The sequence below is a fragment of the Moschus berezovskii genome, chromosome 24 (genome assembly GCF_049115385.1).
Source record: "Moschus berezovskii isolate FMDL1 chromosome 24, NW_MosBer_1.0, whole genome shotgun sequence".
NCBI lineage: Eukaryota > Metazoa > Chordata > Mammalia > Artiodactyla > Moschidae > Moschus > Moschus berezovskii.
The window spans coordinates 7,125,544-7,143,554 of record NC_142483.1 but is presented as its reverse complement, the minus strand read 5'-3'; the positions used below and the strand labels follow the sequence as shown (position 1 = coordinate 7,143,554).

Genomic DNA, 18,011 nt, shown 5'->3' with positions numbered 1-18,011 from the left:
TTGTATCTAAGAAATCTAGGCCTAACCCAAGGTCAGAAAGACTTTCTCTTGTGTTTTCTTCTAGAAGTTTTATAGTTTTAAGTTGTCCCTTTGGTCAGTGATCCATTTCAAGGGCCTTTTTTGGGAGGGTGAGCGGTGTATAAAATGTGAGATATGGGTTGAGGTTCAGTTTTTCTGCATATGGATGTTCAATTGTTCCAGCATCATTTGTTAAGAAAGTGATTGTAGACCAGAGCCCCTGGGATTGTGTGTCTGTTGGATGGTTGGGTGGTGGGAAGCGGGTAGTAAAACCACTGAAGGGCAGGGCTGAAGAGCAATCATATTCCCATCTGGGCACCAGGCCTTGAATTTCCAACCTTCCCATGGGCGGTGGACCATCAGGCAGGCCCTGTGAAAGAGAAAAACGTTCTGTGGACCTTGCCAGGCCTCCCGTGGTTACTGTTTAACAACTTGGGTGAAATTAAGCTTTTCTTACAACCACTGAAGGCTGCTCCAGGCAGCCTGTATTGATGGTGTCTTTTGGGCGGTAGCCCCCCGAAGCCTTTCGGACTGCTTGCTGTTGGGAGGAGCTGGGTGAGATGATGAAGCCAGGCGAGGGCCTGGCAGAGTCCAGAAACGAAGGGGTGGGATTCGCCGTCGCCCTGATGTGAGCATGGAGCTCGAAGCTGGGTGTGAAGAGCCCTGCTGGTGTGGGGCCTGCTCTGGTGAGCACACTCGCGCACCTTTCTCTCTGAGGTGAGAGGGTCGGGCAGGGGTGAGCGGGGGCTGTGCTTGGCCTTGGTGCCAGCCATCTCTTTCTGGGATTTCTGTCCCGAGATGAATGCACGCACCAGGCTTTGCTTATGATGGCAGAAGACTGGCAACAGCTTAAGTGTCCAGGGACCGATGAGGAATTGCAGGCACATTCTCCTAGTGGAATGTACACGGTGTGGTCCAGAGAGTGGCTGTGAGACCCTGTCGGGGGAGAAACATGGGCTATAGGACAGCGTGTGTGTACAGTGGAGGCTTTAAAAAAACCTATTTGGCTGTGTTGGGTCTCAGTTGCTGCATGTGGCATCTTGTGTTGCGAGATGCAGAATCTTTTTCTTGCAGCCCACGGGCTTAGATGCATGTGGGATCCTAGTTCCCTGACCAGGGAGTGAACCCGAGGACCCTGCATTGGAAGGCGGGTTCTTAACCACTGAACCACCAGGCCAGTCCCCAAGGGAGCGTATTTGTGAATATCAGATGTTTCTGTGAACATATGTATTCTGTTTGCCTTAATACTTCCAGAGCCAGTTCCTCCTGTAACCAGCCCTTAGTCCCTACAGCTGTAGGGTCAGGGTTCTCTGTTAGTCAGAAGTCCTGCCCTCCTCTCCCAGTGAACCTTTTTCAGGTCCACTGCCAAGGAGCCAGGAGCTGGAGGAGAGGTGTCCGAGGGCGTGTGGAGGAGGAGACGGGACCAACAGCAGAAACGGTGGGGCAGCGGGGCCGGGGCCCCTCCAGCAGGCTGCCAGCCTCTTTCCATGGGGGTGAGGGGTCCTTTCTTAGCTCCGTTCGCTCACCCTGCTCCCCTCTGACCAAGGGGCCTTGTCTGCAGATGCTCCTTGGGAACCAGTGGGTTTAAAATCTGTACTGGTCATAGTGGTGGCGGTGTGCAGCTGCTCAGTCATGTCGGACTCTTTGTGACCCCGTGGACTGGAGCCCACCAGGCTCCTCTGTCCATGGGATTTCCCAGGCACGAACACTGGAGTGGGTTGCCATTTCCTTCTCCAGGGATAGAACCTGCATTTCCTGCATTGCAGACGATTCTCTACCACTGAGCCACTTGGTAAGCTGTTATTAAAATGAAAATTTAGGCTGCTGGCCACTGTATGAAATGGACATACATGCAACAGAAGTGCCCCTTCAGGGAGGCGGTGGCCGGGGTTCTGTTGGGGAGCCCTTGTCTCCACACATAGCTATCGAGCCCTGGCCTCACCTCTAAAGACACAGGCCCTGCGGAGTACCTGTGGCTCTCGACAGTCATGAGGCCACTGAAATTCTTCTGCCCAGGTGACCCCTCTTGGGCAGGAAGCGGGGCTGCTATTCTCCCATCCTCCCCACACTCTGCTCGGGGCCTGGCCCAGAGGAAGTGTTCAGTGAGACACCGGTTTAGGGTAAGCCCCTGTGGGGCACCAGGCAGGCCCCGTGAAAAGCCCAAAGGAAGTACGTGGAGGTGGGTGGCCGTTTGGCCGGATCGAGGGGCGACGATCAGAACAGTTAACTGCTCAGTGGTCCGGGCTCTGGCCAGCCATTAGCTGCTTTAGTAGAAAGGGAGCGGGGTTTCTGGCAGAGGGACGGGGGCAGCTGAGGCCCTGAAGGTGCTCAGGGGTCTTGGGACGGGGCGGTTTACCACACAGGATGGAAGTATTTAGAAATGTAAGGACTGATGCGGCTGCATGCGACCCGTGGACGGAATGATGAGCCAAAAGGTAAAAGGATAGAAGGACGGGGGGACGGAAGGACGGAGGAGTGGATAGGCGGAAGGATGGAGGCTGGGGAAAAGGTAAAATGCAGGAATGGATGGATGGGGCTTCCCTGGTGGTTCTCTGGTAAAGAATCCAATGCAAGAGACACGGGTTCGATCCCTGGTCCACGAAGATCCCACATGCCACAGAGCATCTAAGCCCCTATGCCACGGCTACTGAACCTGAGCTCTAGAGCCCCAGGGAGCCACAGCTACTGAAGCCCGCTCACTGCAGCTGGAGAGTAGCCCCCACTCGCTGCGACCCGCGAAAACCCGCATGCAGCAGCGAAGACCCAGCGCAGCCAGAAATGAAGAGAGCGCAAGTTAAAACCGTGTGTAAGGGTGGACGGTGAACGGACCGTTGGGAGAAGGAAGCGGCAGGTAGAATGTGGGGGACGGTGTGTGGGGTCCCGGGGGAGCCCCGCTGACGCCCGGCTCCGCCTCTGCCGCCCGCAGGGAGCTTCCTGGTGCCCTACGTCGTCATGCTGGTCGTGGAGGGCATGCCGCTGCTGTACCTGGAGCTGGCGGTGGGGCAGCGCATGCGCCAGGGCAGCATCGGGGCCTGGAGGACCGTCAGCCCCTACCTCAGCGGCGTCGGTAAGTGGCCACCCCCGGTCCCCTCCGGAACAGGGAATGGGGCTTCCCCGGTGACTCCACAGTACAGAATCTGCCTGCCAGCTCAGGGGATGCGGGTTCCCTCCCTGGGTCAAAAATCTCCGCTGGAGGAGAAAATGGCACCCCACTCTGGTATTCACCAAGACTCGGACACCACTGGGCGATTTAACTCACGCTACTTATGGCTTGCCAGTATTCTTGCCTGAAAACTTCATGGACAGAGGAGCCTGGCCGGCTACAGTCCAGAGGGTCTCAAAGAGTCAGACATGACTGAACCACTGGACACAGACACACACACGCACACACGAAAGGAACTGCCCAAGAAAAGAACTGTAACCTGGCGTCTGGGCCATTCCATCAACCACTGCGGGGACCATACAATGGCTCCCCCTGTCAGCGCGCGCCTGCTCCGTGCTAGGTGCTGGCCTGTGTGAGTGTGCGCTCACTAATCGTCATCACAGCAGAGGGCTTGTGGGCTGCTGTTAACATCTCTGGTGCGTGGAAGTAGGGGCCCAGTGAGTAGCTAGAGGGGCACTGTCTTCCCTCCCGCCTCCTGAGTTACTTTGAGCCAGTGTCTGGGGCGCCCTTGTGGGATCTTCGCCCACCCAGCGTGGCCCTCATGTGCCAGGCTCCCCTGGGAGCAGGACGAACTTTGGCCAGCAGTGGCCACGGTCTGTTCTGCTCACCTCTGCCACACACACACGCAGAGGCAGAAAGGGGAACAGGGGAACACAGGAAAGTTTCAGGAACGGCGCGTGTGAACTGGCACATAAGTTCATCTCAGGTGCAGAAGTGTATCCAGAGGCCTCACACATCCAAGCGGAACTGCCCCCTTGTCTTGAATGGCTGTTAATTTTTAATACAGAGGTGTGTGGTTTTACGATCGTCCCGAGCTGTCAATCACAGAGGGCTTCTCCGAGGCAGCGTTTGCAGCCTAATAGGAAAAACACCAGATGTGGGTGCCAGCCAGCGATGCTGGTGAATGTTTACCAGCCAGCTCTGCAAGGCAGGGTCGGGGTAGGGGAAGGCCCAAGGAGAGGTCCCGGAGCGGGTGCCGGGCCCGGAGGCACGCAGTGGCTCTCCAGACCCCACACTCTGCTCTGGGTCCCCCGGCACCCCGACTGGTTCCCGCAGGCCTGGCCAGCTCAGGGGCAGCCCCCGTCCCCTCCACGCCTGACACCCCTCACCACCTGCTCCCCACCACCACCGAGCAGGGTCTGGCTCCAGTGGCCGCTGTAGGTAGGCCGAGGAGGGAGCGGCTGTGACGTCTGGCATCAGTGACCAAGCGCTGCTCACATGAGGTGCGAACCCCAGCTCCACCACTTGGTAGCAGCGTGGCCTCGGGCAAGTGCTGTGTGTCGGGTTCCCCCTCTGCGAAGTGGGCCTGGGGTCGCTCTGCACAACGCAGTTGTCAGGCCCCTAAAAGGGCACCCAGAGCACTGTCCCCGGCTTCATGGCCGAGGAGAGGGCGGCACGGGTGAGCCCAGCCCTCAGAAAACGCTCGCGGGTGCCGGGTCCCAAACCTGGTTCTGTGCGGCACAGCGGGCCCTGCGGGTGAGTACTGGGCTCCGGGCGCTCCTCAGGCCCGCGTCCTGTCTGCAGGCGTGGCCAGCGTGGTGGTGTCCTTCTTCCTGTCCATGTACTACAACGTCATCAACGCCTGGGCCTTCTGGTACCTCTTCCACTCCTTCCAGGTGAGCGGCCTGGGCTGCAGCAGGAAAGGGGTGGGCAGCAGGGCATGGGGGGCGGGGGTGAGGGGGCGCCGGCCTCAAGGGAGCCAAGCCAAGCCAGGGGGCGGCCAGCGGAGGGCTGGGCCGAGCAGAGGGCTTCCCAGCCGGGGATCTGTGGAACCCTGCTGTTGTGTGCGATGTGTGCATACGTTTTTGGGGAGCAGGCCCTCAGATCCCATTGGGTGCTCTCTGAAGGATGTGACCCCTCCGAAATATTAAGAACCGCTGCCTGCTGGGCCGGGGGAAGCCTGTGGGGACAGCTGATGGGGAAGGCCTGCCCACTGAGTGTGACCGCATGGCCTCCCTCCCCTTTCCGCCTCCTGCCCCTCCTCACGTGTCCTCCCGGGCTTCTGACCCTAGCCGGGTCCCTCCTTATCTTTGCAAAAGTTCTCCACCGTCACCCTATAACAACAATAGCGGCTCTTCCCAAAGATACACATTTGAAGATGCATTTTGATTGCAGCCATAGTTGATGCTCATTGTAGAAAACGTGGAAGGGACCGGGACTTGTGGAGGAGAGGACCCTAACTCCACACCGCGAGGGGCTCTTCGTGTCCAGAGCTTCCCCTCCACGGCCTCTGTTCACATCTTTTCCTCAGAGTCTGCCGTCCGCTCCCGGGGCCCCTCCTCGTGCGGCCTCCTGCACCTCAGCCTCTTCCCAGACGGGAGGAGACGGGAGGAGACGGAAGCCCGCTGGGGAGATGTCTCCCGCTTCGCCACTGAGCCAGGCCTTCACGAGCCAGACCCTGACTCCAAGGTCAGAAGCTACGTGGGCCTGGTCGTGCTCTGAACTGACCCCAGCTTGTGAGGCCAGTCTCCGGAGCATTTGCGTACACCCTTGAGTCTTTGGGGCCCCAAGGAAAGCTTGGGTGAATGACTTCAATAGTCAGGAGCCGGCATCTATTCTCAGAAGGTGCTATATCCACATCCAGCTGTGGCTTTCCACTCTGCCACACTCAGGTCGTCTCGCTGGAGAAGGCCCTGACAGGAAGGACTCTGCCCTGAGCTGAGCTGTGCCTCTCTTCCTCTCCCTGGCTCAACCGCGAGCTCCATGAAGACTAATCACAACCTTGCCTCCTCCACCTTCTGGGTGGAAGCAGGGCAGCTCCTCTACGCTCCAGCCTAGTGACCATGTCCTTCCTCTGTGTGGGCTGTCATGTATGGTTGAGCAGGTTGCGCACTGCACAATGCCATTCCAACTAAGGGGTTGCCATACGCGCCGCAGGCATTGTCTATAGGCATCCTAAAGGCCATTTTCGAAAGTGGAAGCATAGTGTGTTCTTGTAACAAATCAAGATGATTTGACCATTTTCCAAAGGCAAAAATGAAGTATCTAAATTAAGGGGGTACCTTTTTCTAACCCTCAGAAGTATAAAAGTCAGGAATTCCTGGAAATCACTTGACCATCCATTCCCGCTTTCACAGGTCCATGCGCCTCTCCCTTACCCCGCTGCATGAGGCCTCCTCCACGGTCCCCTAGGAATGACAGTGCCTCCAGCTGCAGACACTCACTCATACTTGCTCTGGGCAGCTGGTACCACCAGCGCTTTAGAACTATCCCCTGGTGTAATCACGACCACACCCTGTGGCGCTGATGCCCCAGGTTCCAGAGGGGCCTTGCGAAGCTGAAAGGCTGGATGCAGCAGCCTGGCCGCCGGGTCTGTGCTCTGGTCCAACCAAGTCGGGCTTTCCAGCTTCCCCGTGGGAGCTCCAGGCCAGTAAGCATGTGAATGCAGGGAGTCCCAGCCTTCTCACCTAGTGATTCAGAGGGGGAGAGGCTGGTGCTGAGAAGAGGTCAGGCTAAGTCCTTCCATACTTTAAAGCTTCTCCATGCTGGCTGCGTGCTGGAATCACCTGGGGGAGCTTTTAAAACTCAGACCCAGACCCCACCCAGACCAGTGAAATCCGAGTCACTGCCGATGCAGCCTGGGCATCAGAGTTTCTAAAGCCTCCCTTCCTCTGAGTGATTAAGTCATGTACATGTAGCCAAGGTTGGAGACCAGGCTGTGCTGAACAGCGATGAATGGATGCAGTCAGTCCCCCCTAGGCCAGGCGGACCCAGGGGGGCTGTGGTCTGGGCTTCAGGTCCACAGGGACCCCCGCACCATGGGGGCGAAGTCCTGGCTGTCACCGGACGCCTTGGTTTACTCCACACGGCCTTTCTCTCCACAAGTCCCCCTCGCGCAGCAGTCCATCCTGAGGGTCTCTGCAGGGTGCTGGTCCGCGAGGGTGACAGTAAAAGCTGCAAGGCCTCGGCTGGGAGGCCGGGAGGTCATGGGCTTCACTTCAGTGCCTCCTGTTGGTCAGACCACGACAGGTCAGCCAGGTCACGGGCAGGGGCAGAGGCTGCCGCCTCTCAAGGGGGGTTGCCTGTGGTCACCTCTGGAAGCATTTTAGCTCAAAGCTAGAAACCGGCTCAGAGGGGTCGGTTTCTGCCAGGGGTCCCAGCAGCACTGGGCCTAAGCACTCTCCAGGTGACAGACGTGGGCTCCAGCTCCTTACCAGCAGAGTGGCCCTAGCCCATCGGGTAATGCTGTTGGGGCTCATTTCTGTTTCCTGTGAAATATAACCCATTGGGGTTAGACTTGCTTCTGTCGGCGGGGAGTTTTTGTCTAATGAAATCTGATCCACATGGGGCTGGTTGTGGCACAGCAGAGGTGGGACCCTCACTCCCTCCCCTTCCCACTCAGCTCCGCGCTGCTCTTGAGCTCTTGGCCTTGGGTCACGTTCATCATGCCTGCACCATTTAGGTGCTCTTATTTCTAAGGGAGAGAGAACCCAGCTGGAACTAGCTGAAGCAGAAGAAGCCCTTACTGGCTCTCCCTGCAAAGTCCAGGAGTGGAACTGCTTCAGGTGTAGCTTGACTCAGGCTCAATGGGAGTCATCTGTACCTGCTCGTCTGTCTTAGATACGGGAGAAGGCTGTGGTGGGGACGAACCACAGCGCCCTCGAACTTCCAGACACAGGGACTGTTTGGAAATGCCCTTCTCCACCCAGGTAGCGAGGGCAGGAGCCAAGTCTTATTCCTGCTGGGACTCGCTAGGGGCTTGTGGGAATAAAGACCACCCAGATGAGAGCAGGCAGGGGCTGTTTATCCGGAGCTTGTTTTAACGAGGGAGTCCCATCACTTGCATTTGACAGAGACTCCAGGGCAGGCAGAGGAGTGGGGAATTGTGTTGGGAGTGTGACTGGTTAGGGGAGGGTCTCTGCTTTTTCCTCTTGTCCTGAGTTGGAGGGAACACAGGTTCAGAAAGCTGCAGTCAGTGACCAAGTCCTGACCGCTCCGAGCTGATGACTGCAGGCGCTGCGGTTTGGGTTCCTGGACTGGAGGCTACAGAGGTCGTGGGTCAGAGGTCATTTGTCATAGATGGTCTGGCCATTGTCCCTTTGATTCGGTCTCTCCCACCCACCAAAGAGCTGAGCCATTTTCAGCAGACACCCATGGGATGGCTGGGAGGGTGGAGCCCCTGCCCCCCGCCGTCCCTCTGCCCAAACGCCTTCAGGAGCTCCTGCCCTTCGGGGACCAGCGATCTCTTCCAAGAGCCTCCCCTCAGGGGCGCCTCCGGTCCTCCCGCCCCGACCTTTGGCCTCCGCCCGCACCTGAGTGTAACGTTGCTTTCCACCCCCGAGGACCCCCTGCCGTGGTCCGTGTGCCCGCTGAACGGCAACCGCACGGGCTACGTCGAGGAGTGCGAGAAGGCCTCGTCCACGCAGTACTTCTGGTACCGGAAGACCCTCAACATCTCGCCGTCCATCCAGGAGAGCGGGGCGGTGCAGTGGGAGCCGGCGCTGTGCCTCATCCTGGCCTGGCTGGTGGTGTACCTGTGCATCCTGCGGGGCACCGAGTCCACCGGCAAGGTAGGACCGCGGGGTCAGCGCCGGGCAGCGGCGAGGACAGACGGGGAGGCGGGGCGGGCGGCCACGCTGGCCCACGGTCCTGGAGGCCGCAGCCCGGGGTCTCCAAACGCGGGCCCCCGTTCCCGGAAAGGGGAGCGGGTCAGTCCCGTCCGCGTCGAGCCCCCCGAGGGGCGCAGGCAGCTGGCCCGGCTTTCCTCTCTCTGAAGGCGCCTCGGCGTCCCCGACACGCACAGCACTCAGCCTCCGCGCCCGGGCGGCGCTCCTAGAACTCGGGGCCCGTCCAAACCTCAGCGCCTCCGACGTGGTCCGTGTGCGCTTCCCCGGGGCACCGGGACTCTCAGAGCTCTCCAGCCGACCCCAGCGAGCAGCCGAGTCGCAGGACCTTTGGTCCAAGCCGCTCTCCGCGACCTGGAGAGCCGTCAGGCCTGATTAGAAACCGTTTCTCTTCGCTGTGTCCCCAGGTCTCCGGCCCTGCCGGAGCGGGCACGTTTGCCTGGAGGGGTCCCCTCGGCTCCCGTCCCTCTGCGGCTGCAGCAGACGCGCTGGACACGCGTGTGCCCCCTCACGCTCAGTCGCGCCTCACAGGCTGTCCGGCCTGGGTGGGACACGCACACTGTTTCAGTCTTCAGCCCTTCCCAGCAGATCTCACTGTCCACTCACCTGAGGCTTTCAGAGGTGACGTCCTGCCCAAGGGCACCGAGGACAGAGGGCAGGGCCAGGCAGACCCGGCTTTGCCCCAGGAACTCCCCATCGTTTTTGATCGAGCACCTCCTGTCCGCCCACCCTTTTCAGGACTTAAGCCCAGCTTTTCCCTTCTGAAGGTCGTAAGAGTCCCCGTCGCCTTGCTCCCAACAAGCCCGGTTGCCTTCTCCGGCCCCGCCTTGTTTCTCTAACACTGATCTGTCTGTCTGCGGCTGTGTTCGTCTGAGTCATGGCCTGCAGTCCTCACTGCAGCGTGTGGCGTCTTGTGACGCGGTGTGCGCGCCTCTCTCCAGCCGTGGCGTGTGGTCTGCCGGTTTAGTTGTCCCGCAGCACGTGGGATCCTAGTTCTCCAACCAGGGATCAAACCCCTGTCCCCTGCACCAGAAGGCTGATTCATGACCAGCGAACCACCAGGGTGGTCCCCCCACTGTGAGTTTCTTGAGGCATCAAGACCCGATCTACCCACAGTATTTTAGGTGTCCAGTGACACCCCAGCACTGTGTCTAGTAGGATATCTTCTTTCAGTTTCCAGGGCCCCATGATGGCCAGCATCTTAGTCCCAACAACCCCCATCTCACCATCAAAACGCTGAGATTCTATAGCAACTTACTCTGTCCCATCTTGAAGTTTGGAGGATATTTTATGCTCAGAAAAAAGGTTTCACCACTGGCCTCTGCCAAATTACCATGATCAAGAAGATCCCAGGGCAGTATCTGCAAATGTGGAGATTCAATGTTCAGTTCACTTCAGTCGCTCAGTCATGTCTGACTCTTTGCAACCCCATGAACCGCAGCATGCCAGGCCTCCCTATCCGTTGCCAACTCCCGGAGTCTACCCAAACCCATGTCCATCGAGTTGGTGATGCCATCCAACCATCTCATCCTCTGTCGTCCCTTCTCCTCCTGCCCTCAATCTTTCCAAGCATCAGTCTTTTCAAATGAGTCAGCTCTTCCCATCAGGTGGCCAAAATATTGGAGTTTCAGCAATGAGGCCATCCCTTTTCCAGATCACTGAGAAACTTGCTAAATGAGGACATGTCATGACATGAAAACCTATTTATTGTCTATTTCCTCGGCTTAATCCATGCCCCTCTCCATGACAAAAGTGCCCCAACAGCTGTTAAGTTTATGGTGTACAGCAAAGTGATTCAGTTATGGATATTCTTTTCATATTCTTTCACATTATGGTTTATTACAGGATATTTAGTGCATCCTGTGCTAGACAGTTGGACCTTGTTGCTTATCCATTATATGTATATATATTTTATAGTTTGCATCGGCTAATCCCAGACTCCCAGTCCAACCTTCCCCCAGCCCCCTTTTTCCCTAGCAACCACAAATCTGTTCTCTGTTTCTGCTTTGTAGACAGGTTCATTTGCGTCATATTTTAGATTCCACGTATAAGTGATATCATATGGTATTTGTCATTCTCTGAGTTACTTCGGTTGGTATAACTTCTGGGTCCATCCGTGTCACTGCAAATGGCATGATTTCATTCTCTTTATGGCTGAGTCATAGTCCACTGTTTACATATATCACATCTTTATCTGTTCATCTGCTGATGGACATTCAGGGTGTTCCCACGTCTTGTCTGTCGTAAATAGTGCTGCTGCGGGCATAAGCGTGCATGTATCTTTTTTAGTTTTAGTTTTGTCTGAATATATGCCCAGGAGTGGGACTGCTGGGTCATATGGCCGCTCTCTTTTTAGTTTTCTGAGGCACCTCCATATTGCTTTCCCTAGTGGCTGTACCATCTTACATTCCCATCAACAGTGTAGGAGGGTTCCCTTTTCTCCACACCCTCTCCAGCACTTGTTATTTGTAGACTTTTTAACGATGGCCATTCTGACCGGTGTGAGGTGATGCCTCACTGTAGTTTTGATTTGTCTAATGACTAGCGATGTTGAGCATCTTTTCATGTACCTATTGTCCGTCTGTATGTCTTTGGGCAAATGTCTGTTTAGGGCTTCTGCCCATCTTTGGAAGGGTTGTGTTTTTTTTGTTGTGGCTGTTACTGAGTCATGGGTGCTCCGACAGCTCCATTTATGGGGTGAGTTTGTTAAGGCCTGTGTGCTGTGTGTTGGCCTTCTTTGTTGGACTCTGCTTTCTTCCCCTCCAAGGTTTGTTTTCAGATTATTGAAAATGGTTTTTCCAAGTAGTTTAGGCTGGATCACATATCCAGCAATCCTAGCTTCCCTGACTGGGGAGAGGTGAGCCAGCCTGGTCTCGACTGAATGAGGGATTTCCAGGAAGCCTGCTGACATGAGGTGAAGGGTGGGGGCTACCGAGGCCTGGCTCCCTGTGTCATGTAAGTGTCCCCTGGTTACGGACAGTGGTCAGCCCTCCCCTTGTCTCTTGATTTCCTTCAGCTCACTGGCCAGATGCCCTCTCTTTCCACTTTCCCATTCCCATCTTGAACCTGGCTTATCTTCGTGTAATCTCATGTAGATGTATTACTCAAGTTAAAATATCCTCACTTAAGCAATCACAGAAGGCACACCCGACGCCTGCCTGCCATCCCCAGGGTGACAGGGCAGAGCAGCACTCAGGTGTCCTTGGGAATTCATGGGAAGATAGTGCCACACCTCAGTGGGCGTGGAGGGCAGGGTGCAGCTGGACTCGAGTCACCAGCTCTGTTTCTCACAGGGGGACCCAAACATGAAGGGAACTGCTTTTACTAAAAGAAAAAAAAAAAAAACAAGAAAGAAAAGAAATCCAAAACAATCCCTCCCCCCCCGCCCCGTCAAAGAAAACAACCAAGCAAACAAAAAAATGTGTGAAGTGTTTGAAAGGGGGCTCTGGTGCACGTACGAGCTGATCTGCAGAAAAACAAATTCCAGCCCCGTGTGGGCATCTGTGCACTTGAAGGTCTCTATTGTAAGACTTTGTGGAAAAATTGCCCAGGTTGAGAGGCTACTTCCAAAGCTGCCATGAAAATCAAAGATAAAACATCAGTGAACCCATGACATACGTCGGCAGGGAAAGAACTGGTTGACAAAAAAAAAAATCCCACTGATATGAACCTTTAAAGCCCATGGAAGGCCTCTCTCACCTTCTGAGGTGGCCCACATTCTGTATGTGGGGTGTGCTTCCCTCTGAATAAATCAACTTCTTACTGTTAAAAAAAAAAGTAAAAGCCCGTGGAAGTGAGGCCTTTCATAAAAACCTTTGCATTTCTATTGTATTTTTCACAGGAACACCAAATGATGCTGCTTTTCCTGTATACACTCGTGGCCAAGCTTGTCTCGTGCCCCAGTCCTGGGGGTACCTGACCTTCCTCCAAGCTCCTGGGTTTTTTTTTTTTCCTTTCAGAGACGATATAAATCCTGTAAGTGACTGCTTCCTGCTCTGCTTGGGCCACGAGGAAGCTCAGTGTGACTCAGAAACTGGGTAGCACCTCACCTATTCTGTGAGCCACCTTTCCTTGGGGCTCATCTTCCTGGATTGCCTACATTTTCTTTTTACCCGGATATCTCACGATGTATTCCTGTGGGTGGCCTCGAGTCCTTTCTGGAATAAGGTTGAGTTGCAGGGAGGCTGGAGGACAGAGGTTTCTAGGATCTGTTCCCTCTTCTCCACTGAACAAGAAATTTCCTGGGGGTCACACGCGTGGGCATCCATGTCCGCCACCCAAGTTCCCAAACTCAGAACCACAATGCCTTCCCAGCTGCCGGTCGCCCACACAGTCATGACGGCGCCATGGCGTTCCGTGGGGATGGCGGGTCTGCCTTCCTTGGGCCTAAGGGCCCTGCAGTCCCTGCTTCTCCAGGGAGCTGACTCTGTGCTCTGATGCCCACAGGTGGTATATTTCACTGCGTTGCTGCCCTACTGTGTGCTCATCATCTACCTGGTCAGGGGCCTCACGCTCCATGGAGCCACCAATGGCCTGGCATACATGTTCACTCCCAAGGTATGGGCTGGAGGGGCAGGGCCTCAAGGGTACCCCTATTCATCCCCCCACCTTCCAGGATGGGTGGAAGGGGGAGACCAAGAGGGAGTGGAGTTGTCGTGAACTCAGGGAAGTGGCTGTGAGCCCGCCAGGCAGTGAGGGTCGTGGCTTCCATGTCCTCAGCCAGGGAGCCCCCACGCCTGTGAATTCCGGGGCGTGACCTTGTGGCCCACCTTCATGCTCATCCTCACTACCCCCAACCTCTGCTGCCCCAGCCCCACATCTGGCCTTTGCCCCAGACTCACTCCAAACCCTCCGCTCCAGCTGCGGACCAAGTCGTTCACCAGGAGCATCCCTGCAGTCAGCTCACCCTCCTGCTCGCACTTCCAGGCACCCCTTTCCCTATGGTTGTGAATCCACACACAGCAGGGCCCCCTATGATCTTGTCTCCGGCACCCCATAGCTGATGCTCATCAAGAGGGCCACTGCTGCCTTTGGGACAGGACATTTAGCAAGTCTGGTCCCTGGAAACAGTATGACTGTAGCAGCCTCGCCCCTAACGTCAGTGCTGGGTACAACTCAGCCTTGGGCACCAGCGCCTCCATTTCTGGAGGCCCAGACCCATGCAAGTGTCTGGGTCGTGGATCAGGGGCTCATTTCCTTTGAAAACTATTTTATCCAACACCGTCTCCTCTGGGTAAGAGGCAGTGAGGGGTGTGACATGAGGATGTGTTTCATCTGCTAAGAACCTGGCGGGCACGGGCGGGGCCAGGAGGACGGGGTTCGAGCCGCAGGCCTGCCCTGGCTGGCTGTGCGCCGCAGGCCAGTTCCTTCCCCTCTCGGGCCCCCTCCCCCTGCTGGTCTGAGAGCCTGGGGTCCCCATTGGCTTCCCCCCTACAACTGCTCCGCACAGGTGGAGCAGTTGGTCAACCCCAAGGCCTGGATCAACGCAGCCACCCAGATCTTCTTCTCGCTTGGCCTGGGGTTTGGCAGCCTCATCGCCTTCGCCAGCTACAACGAGCCCTCCAACAACTGCCAGAAGCACGCCATCATCGTGTCCATTATCAACAGCTCCACCTCCATCTTTGCCAGCATAGTCACCTTCTCCATCTATGGCTTCAAGGCCACCTTCAACTACGAGAGCTGCTTGAACAAGTAAGCCTGGGCCATCTGGTGGGTCCCAGGCCTCAAGGCGGGCAGTGAGCCTGCAAAGGCCTGAGCTGAAGGGCCTCTGAGAAGAGGCAGATCTCAGAAAGCAAGGGGCTATTTTGATGCCCCTTGGGGCAAAGGGCACTGTCTTTGCCACCGTTGATCCAGGGTTCAAATCAGAACCACCGGCATCTGCCTGAGGGGATGAGGGCAGTTTTGTGTATTCAGAGCATTTAGCACCATATAGGACATTCAGCACATGAGAAACCAGCTTCTTCTGCCCCATCTCCCCCGCCTCGGAAGTAACCAAGAGCGCCCCAGCTGAGCCACGGAGCTTGCAGAATCTTTCTGGTGCCCCCTTACCCAAAACAAGAAACATCATCCAGAAGGTATGCTGTCCAGTACAGCAATCCCTAGCCACAAGGGGCTTTTTACAAATTTAAATGTAAATTGATTTAACATTAGCTGAAGTTTTGTTTTGTTGTTGTTGTTCAGCGGCTAAGTCATGTCTGACTTTGCCACCCCATGAACTGCAGCGCACCAGGCTTCCCTGTCCTTCACTGTCTCCCAGAGTTTGCTCAAACTCATATCCATTGAGTCAGTGATGCCATCCAAACATCGCATCCTCTGCCACCCCCTCCTCCTCCTGCCTTCAATCTCACCCAGCATCAGGGTCTTTTCCAGTGAGTCAGCTCTTCGCATCAGGTGGCCAGAGTATTGGAGCTTCAGCATCAGTCCTTCCAATGAATATTCGGGGTCGATGTCCTTTTAGGATGGACTGGTTTAATCTTTTGCTGTCCAAGGCACTGTCAAGAACCTTCTGCAGCACCACAGTTCAAAGCATCCATTCTTGATTTAAGATTGATTTCCGTCTCGGTGTGAGGTAGTTGAAATCAGCCTCTCAGTGGCAGTCGCCACACGTGGCTAGTGGGTACGAGATTGGAGAGCACTGATTGGAAATTAGAACTTGCCCATCATTGCTGGAGGTTCTCTCAGACAGCGCTGGTCCAGAGGTTAAAACAGTCCACCCAGCTGTGTGGGTTTGGTTGCTTTGGTCATCACTGTTTCTATCTGAGGCGCCTTCAAAGTCATTGACAATCACCCTGTCCTTTTAAAAGCTCACCAGTCAGCACATTCCCTAGGAGGGAGAGGGTTTGGTGACAGCGACCTTTGTAATGAGCTGCTCTGCTTTGCAGGGTGATTCTGCTGCTGACCAACTCTTTCGACCTTGAAGACGGCTTTTTGACAGCCAGCAACCTGGAGCAAGTGAAAGATTACCTGGCATCTGCCCACCCCAGCAAGTACAGCGAGGTGTTCCCACAGATCAGAAACTGCAGCTTGGAATCGGAGCTGGAGACGGTGAGCTGCGGCAAAATCTTGACTTGCTTCTCCTACACGCTTCACAGGGGCCTTTGACCCTGCCCATGAGAAAGGGCAACTTGAGAGGTACACCCCATGAAAATCAGGGAAAACTGGATTTTCTTCCCTGTGCCCTTAGCAGACGAGTGCCCTGCCCACCACTCTCCCGGGTGCTGCATGGGCATCCCAGTCACTGCACAGTTCCTTTGGGACCCCTGTGTCCTTTGTTTAACTTGGCTCTCTTTAAAATTTAAAAATAGAGGAAAGGATGAAGAGTAATTTAACACCCACCTGTCCACCTCTCAGAATGAAAAATTTAAACATTTTGTCAATTTGGGGCTCAGATTTTCTTTTTTATGTAAAAGGAAAGAACATTTTAGGGACAAAGGCAGAATTCTCTTTGTTACTCTCCCGAAAAATCTATCTTACTCCCAGAGCCCAGAACCTTCATTTTGACGACTTTATTACCCATATATCATGGGTAATGTTGTTGTTGTTCTTGGCAGTTTTTAAGTGGAAATAAGTGGTCCTGAGAGAGATCTTTCTTATTCAGCATTTTATTTGAGATTGCTCTATGGGGATACATATGGACTTCCATTCATTCACTGTAAGAGTGACATTTTGTTCTATCATAAATATCCCACACTTGATTGAACCTGAGCCAGCAGCACTGGAAGCCTGGAGTCCCCAGCTGGACCCCCAGAGAATTCTCTATGAACTTCCCTACTGATAAATATTTGCGTTTTTCAAAAAACTTCTGCTACAAAAATCGCTCTTATATACATTTTACAGAATTAAACTGCTATGCTGGGACCTCTATTTTTAAGTGTAAAAAAACAATTGAACTCTGCTTAACTTAAAATCAGTTATTTTCTTATAAACATCACAGTGATTCAGTTACACATAAATTTTTTCCATATACTTTTGCATTAAGGGTTATTATAGATTACTGAATACAGTTCTTGTGCTATAAATATTACCTTGTTTATCCAATATATCAGTAGATGTGTGTGTGTGTGTAAGTTTTCATCTCCAGGTTCTAACTCCCAATTCAACCTTCCTCAGGCCCCCCAGGAAACACAAGAATATTCTCAATGTTTGTGGCTTTCTTCTTTCATAGAAAAGTTCCTTTTAGTCATATTATTCTATAAATTAATATTTTATTTTATAACAAGTAGGGTTGATTTACGCTATTGTGTTTGTTTTGGGTATCCATCAACTTCAAACAGGTATACATAAAAGCATATCTATTATTTTTCAGATTCTTTTCCCATATAGGTTATTAAAGACTACAGAGTATAATTTCCTGTGTTATAGAGTAGGTATATTTGATACCTCTTTTATATATATATTAGTGTGTATGTATTAATTCCAACTTCAAAATTTATACTTCCCCGACCTCACTTTTCCCCTGTGGTAACCATAAGTTTCTTTTCTAAATCTATGAGTCTGTTGCTGTTTTGTAAACAACTACATTGGCATCCATTTTATTTTATTCATTTTAGTTGGAGGCTAATTACTTTACAATATTGTATTGGTTTTGCCATACATTGACATGGATCTGCCATGGGTGTACATGTGTTCCCCATCCTGAACCCCCCTCCCACCTCCCTCCCCATCCCATCCCTCTGGGTCATCCCAGTGCACCAGCCCCGAGCATCCTGTATCATGTATCGAACCTGGACTGGCGATCTGTTTCACATATGATAATATACATGTTTCAATGCCATTCTCCCAAATCATCCCACCCTCACCCTCTCCCAGAGAGTCCAAAAGACTGTTCTATACATCTGTGTCTCTTGCTGTCTCGTATACAGGGTTATCGTTATCATCTTTCTAAATTCCATATATATGAGTTAATATACATTATTTGTGTTTTTCTTTCTGACTTACTTCACTCTGTATAATAGGCTCCAGTTTCATCCACCTCATTAGAACTGACTCAAATGTATTCTTTTTAATTGCTGAGTAATACTCCATTGTGTATATGTACCACAGCTTTCTTGTCCATTCATCTGCTGATGGACATCTAGGTTGCTTCCATGTCCTGGCTATTATAAACGCAGTGAACACTGGAGTACATGTGTCTCTTTCAATTCTGGTTTCCTCGGTGTGTATGCCCATCAGTGGGATTGCTGGGTCATATGGCAGATCTATTTTCAGTTTTTTAAGGAATCTCCACACTGTTCTCCATAGTGACTGTACTAGTTTGTATTCCCACC

The 18,011-nt window shown here is 53.8% G+C and overlaps 1 protein-coding gene across 2 annotated transcripts in view; it reads left to right on the top strand.

Annotated features, from left to right (window-relative positions):
- Positions 1 to 18,011, top strand: part of SLC6A20 (solute carrier family 6 member 20) — a 49,939-nt gene that overhangs the window by 13,308 nt on the left and 18,620 nt on the right. For both annotated transcript variants that reach the window (XM_055413615.2, XM_088831818.1), the window contains exons 2-7: positions 2,945 to 3,085; positions 4,706 to 4,797; positions 8,464 to 8,691; positions 13,192 to 13,302; positions 14,195 to 14,436; positions 15,627 to 15,789. In XM_055413615.2, the coding sequence (XP_055269590.1) occupies positions 2,945 to 3,085; positions 4,706 to 4,797; positions 8,464 to 8,691; positions 13,192 to 13,302; positions 14,195 to 14,436; positions 15,627 to 15,789 (977 nt within the window). The remainder of the gene's footprint in view (positions 1 to 2,944; positions 3,086 to 4,705; positions 4,798 to 8,463; positions 8,692 to 13,191; positions 13,303 to 14,194; positions 14,437 to 15,626; positions 15,790 to 18,011) is intronic.